This window comes from Thamnophis elegans, chromosome 10 (genome assembly GCF_009769535.1).
Source record: "Thamnophis elegans isolate rThaEle1 chromosome 10, rThaEle1.pri, whole genome shotgun sequence".
In the NCBI taxonomy this organism is placed as follows: Eukaryota; Metazoa; Chordata; class Lepidosauria; order Squamata; family Colubridae; genus Thamnophis; species Thamnophis elegans.
The window spans coordinates 61562641-61566805 of NC_045550.1; the positions used below are offsets into that span (position 1 = coordinate 61562641).

At 61.2% G+C, this 4165-nt stretch overlaps 1 protein-coding gene across 1 annotated transcript; it reads left to right on the forward strand.

Moving 5' to 3' along the window:
• The first annotated feature begins 2922 nt into the window (after positions 1 to 2922).
• On the forward strand, positions 2923 to 3909 carry SOX2 (SRY-box transcription factor 2). The gene has a single exon (XM_032225520.1). It carries the CDS (start codon positions 2926 to 2928, stop codon positions 3907 to 3909), a length of 984 nt encoding a protein of 327 aa, XP_032081411.1. The 5' UTR covers positions 2923 to 2925.
• Positions 3910 to 4165: the final 256 nt, after the last annotated feature.

Sequence of the window (4165 nt, forward strand, 5' to 3'; positions counted from 1 at the left end):
AAAGTGCGGTTTCTTTTTCACCCACAAAGATCCCAGCAGAAAAGCCTGTGGAATAAACTTAGCTGCGGTGTTGTTTAGAGGCTTGTACTGACAGCAAACAACAACAACAACAAAACTATCTATTTGTAACGGTTGTGCTGTCCCCGGGCTCTCACCTCTTGAACCTTCTCCCTCCCCCCCCCGTTACATCTCAGGCAGGGAGGGGGAGAGAGAGAGAGAGGCTCCGCCGCGAACTGGATGCGCGCTCTCGCTGGCGCGCTCTCGTACACCCCCCTCCCGCCAGCATCCCCGAATTGGCACCCCCAAATCTCGGCGGCGTTTCACTTCTCCCTCGCTTTTTCTCGGCCTGCTCTTATTGTACCTGCGCACCTGCTTCCCAAGCCTTGCGGGGTACGCTCTGTGTGTGTGTGTGTGTGTGTGTGTGTGCGGACGTTGAGAAGGAATAATGCTGCACTTTAAAATTGCAGGGGGAAAATGTTAAAAGGCCCCCCGGGGGGGTGGTAGAGCGGGAGGGAGGAGGGAAGTGTCTTTATGTTTCCCAAGTCCCAGGGAGCGCGTGTGTGAGCATGAGTGGGTTTTATTGAATCTCTCCCTTTTCGCTTTGTGGAAGAAAAAGAGGCGAGGGGGGGGGGGAGGAGAAGGGAAGAGCCCCGGGTTGCGGGAGAAAAAAAAACCCCCATTTATTTGTTTCGTTCTTTCTTTCTTTCCCTTCTCCCAACGTCTCGTGGAGAAAGATCCGATGCTCGGCAGGGGAGGCAGCGCGCAGCTTAACTCGGCGTGGCTTCCGGTCGTGGAATTGGAGGCAGAGGTAGAGGGGGGGGGGCATCCCGGCGTGGGTCGGGGAAGGGGAGAGGGGGGGGATTATCCCGCGCCTTTCGCAAGCTGTTACTTGGGAGTAAATTTTGGGCTTCCTGAGGCGCCGGTCCAGCCGAGACCTCCAGATAGACAGAGATGGAGGGGGGGAGGAGGGGTTGACTCTCTTCCTGGACACGCGGGATCGCGACTGGACCCAACTGCCTCTCAACAGGTGCAAGAGAAGATCGCCTTGGAACGGCGATCTAGGAGAAGGGCCAAGAGGCCTGGGGCTGGGCGCTCCCTGCTCTATTGTGGAATAGTGGGCGCCAAGCGAGCCCAACCCCACGTCCAGTGTGCGCAGCGCCATCCTAAGGGTTACTTAGCACGAGGATCCGGGGCAGGATCAGGTCTTCTTTGCAACGGCTGCTATTATAGGAGAGATCGACCCAGTTGCTCCCTGGTACGAGGCTCTCTTCTAGATTCCTTCGACCGCAAGTCCCCGCTTTGCCCTGCGAGGAAGGGGCCTGAGAGCGCCTTCTGTGAGGAAGGAAGCCGGGAAACAGGTCCGGGTAGAACCTCCAGCCTACTCCCGGATCTTGGGCCGGTCTGACGATCGGGGGTCCCCTCGAGGGGATCTCTCAGGAGGCCTTAGTAGAGACGATCCTTCGGGCCTGTTAGAGGAAAGCCAGACCCTGTTTTCGCAAAGTGTGGGGAGCACAACAGCCCCCCCATCCCTTCTCTGCAAATCGCACTTTTTAAAAAAGTGTTGCGACTTTTCTTTTCTTTCTCTCTCTTCCTCTCTCTCCTTCATTTCCCTCTCTCAATCTCTCTTCCTCTCCCCCTTCCCTTCCTCCCTCCCTCTCTCTCTCCTTTTTTTTTTGCAAGACATCAGCAACTTGCAGGCCTTCCTCGGAGGGGCCGCGTTGTTTTTGCTTTTTCTTTTTTTTTTAATGTAGCAACAATGCTGTTTACACACTTCCTCCGCGAGGCGTGTGTGACCTGTTGCTCGTAAGAGGCGCTCCGAGGGGCCCGCGGGGAAGCTCTCTCGCCTCCTCCAAGGCCCGCCTCCCGCTTTCCCTCCTTCCACACACACACACACACACCAATCCTCCCCCTGCCCGCCGCCGCCGCCCCCCCCCCCCCGCCAACACGAGCCGAGCCGAGCCGAGCCGTCCCGGCTGGCGCGCGCGCGGGAAGCCCCGCCCCTTTTCATGCAAAACTCGCCGGGGAGACTTGTCCTCAGTGGAGGAGCCGGAGCGCGCTGATTGGCCGGGGCGGACGCATTTATTCCCTTGACAAGCCCCCCATCACATGGATGGGTTGTCTATTAACTTGTTCAAAAAAGTATCCGGAGTTGTCAAGGCAGGGAGAGAAAGAGAGAGAGAGAGAGAGAAAGAGAGAGAGGGAGTGGGAGACCAGGGAGAGGGAGAAGGTTTGGCGGGGGGTGGGGGGTACCACAACAAAGGCCAGCCAAAGAGGTACAGGGGAACAAGGATCCGGGCCGGTTCCTTAAGACTCCGAGCTCCGGCGAGTAGGCGGGGGGGGAAAGGTTGCAAGGAGAGGCGGCCGAAGGAGGGGAGGCGCCGGCCGGTTCTGGAAGAAGAAGTTTCTCCCTGCAGAGACGCTCCGATCCTGCCTCCTTTGTTATGAAGCGCCGCGAATAACCGTCCGAGGGCCGCCGTCGCCGATCTTCCTGCTGTTGCTGCCGCCGCCGCCGCCGCCGGTCAGTTGAAGTCGATCCCGGCGCCGGTCCCCTCGGCGGAGTTTGGTGCCGGGGGGGTGGGGAGCGCTCCCCTTCCGGAGAAGCGCAGCCCGGCGCGGGACACCTTTGCTCCTGACTGGCTCCCCAGCTTCCTTGGAGGCTCCTCGCCGCTGGCTGGCTGGCTTGGCTTGGCTGGGCGGCCGGCAGGCAGGCAGGGGGCTCCTGCTGTTACTGCTGCTGCCGCCGCCGTTTGGACACCGGCCGGGCGGGGGAAAGGGGAGGCAGCGGCCGTCGGACTTCTTCGCCCCTCGCGGGCCTTGCATGAGCTCCGGTCGCTTCTAAAAGCGCCCGTCCCGGGTTGCTGGCCGAGCTTCGCCGCTGCGCGCCCCTCTCCCCGCCGCAAGGCAAAAACACAAAAAACCGCTTGAATGTACAACATGATGGAAAGCGAGCTGAAGCCTCCCGCCCCCCAGGCGACTCCGGGGGGAGGCACGGGGGGGAACAGCAACGCCGGGGGGGCCAACAGCCAGAAGAACAGCCCCGACCGGGTCAAGAGACCCATGAACGCGTTCATGGTCTGGTCCCGAGGCCAACGGAGGAAGATGGCCCAGGAGAACCCCAAGATGCACAACTCGGAGATCAGCAAGCGCCTGGGGGCCGAATGGAAACTTTTATCCGAGGCGGAGAAGAGACCCTTCATCGACGAGGCCAAGCGGCTGCGCGCCTTGCACATGAAGGAACACCCGGATTATAAATACAGGCCCCGGCGGAAAACCAAGACTTTGATGAAGAAGGATAAGTACACGCTTCCCGGAGGGTTGCTGGCCCCGGGCTCCAACTCCATGGGCACGGGAGTCGGCGTGGGGGCTCCGCTGGGTGCGGCCGGCGTCAACCAGCGGATGGACAGCTACGCGCACATGAACGGCTGGACCAACGGCGGCTACGGCATGATGCAGGAGCAGCTCGGCTACCCGCAGCACCCGGGGCTCAATGCCCACAACGCGGCCGCCGCCGCCGCCGCCGCCGCCGCCCAGATGCAGCCCATGCACCGTTACGACGTCAGCGCCCTGCAGTACAACTCCATGGCCGGCTCGCAGACGTACATGAACGGCTCGCCCACCTACAGCGCCATGTCCTACACGCAGCAAGCCACCCCGGGCATGGGGCTGAGCTCCATGGGCTCGGGGGTCAAGACGGAGTCCAGCTCCAGCCCGCCCGTGGTCACGTCCTCTTCCCACTCCAGAGCCCCCTGCCAAGGCGGAGACCTCCGGGATATGATCAGCATGTACCTGCCCGGAGCCGACGTCGCGGAGCCGGCCGCCCCCAGCAGACTGCACATGTCGCAGCATTACCAGAACGCACCTGTGCCAGGAGCGGCGATAAACGGCACGCTGCCTCTGTCCCACATGTAAGACCCAGGGGGCGGCGCGGGAGGGGGGCTCTGCAGGAAGGAGAGCGAGAAAAAAACCCCCCAACCGAGCAAGACAAAACTTTTCTTAGCGATGTTGGACACTTCTTCCTCCCCCCCCCCTCACTCTTCTTCCTCTCCTCTTTTTCTGGGGGGGGGGCGGTGGCGGTGTGGGGGGGGGGACGGGTGGGCACTATTTTTGTACAGAGAATAACTAGCTAGGGGAAAGCAGAGGTCGCATACAAAATCAGAAAGGGAAA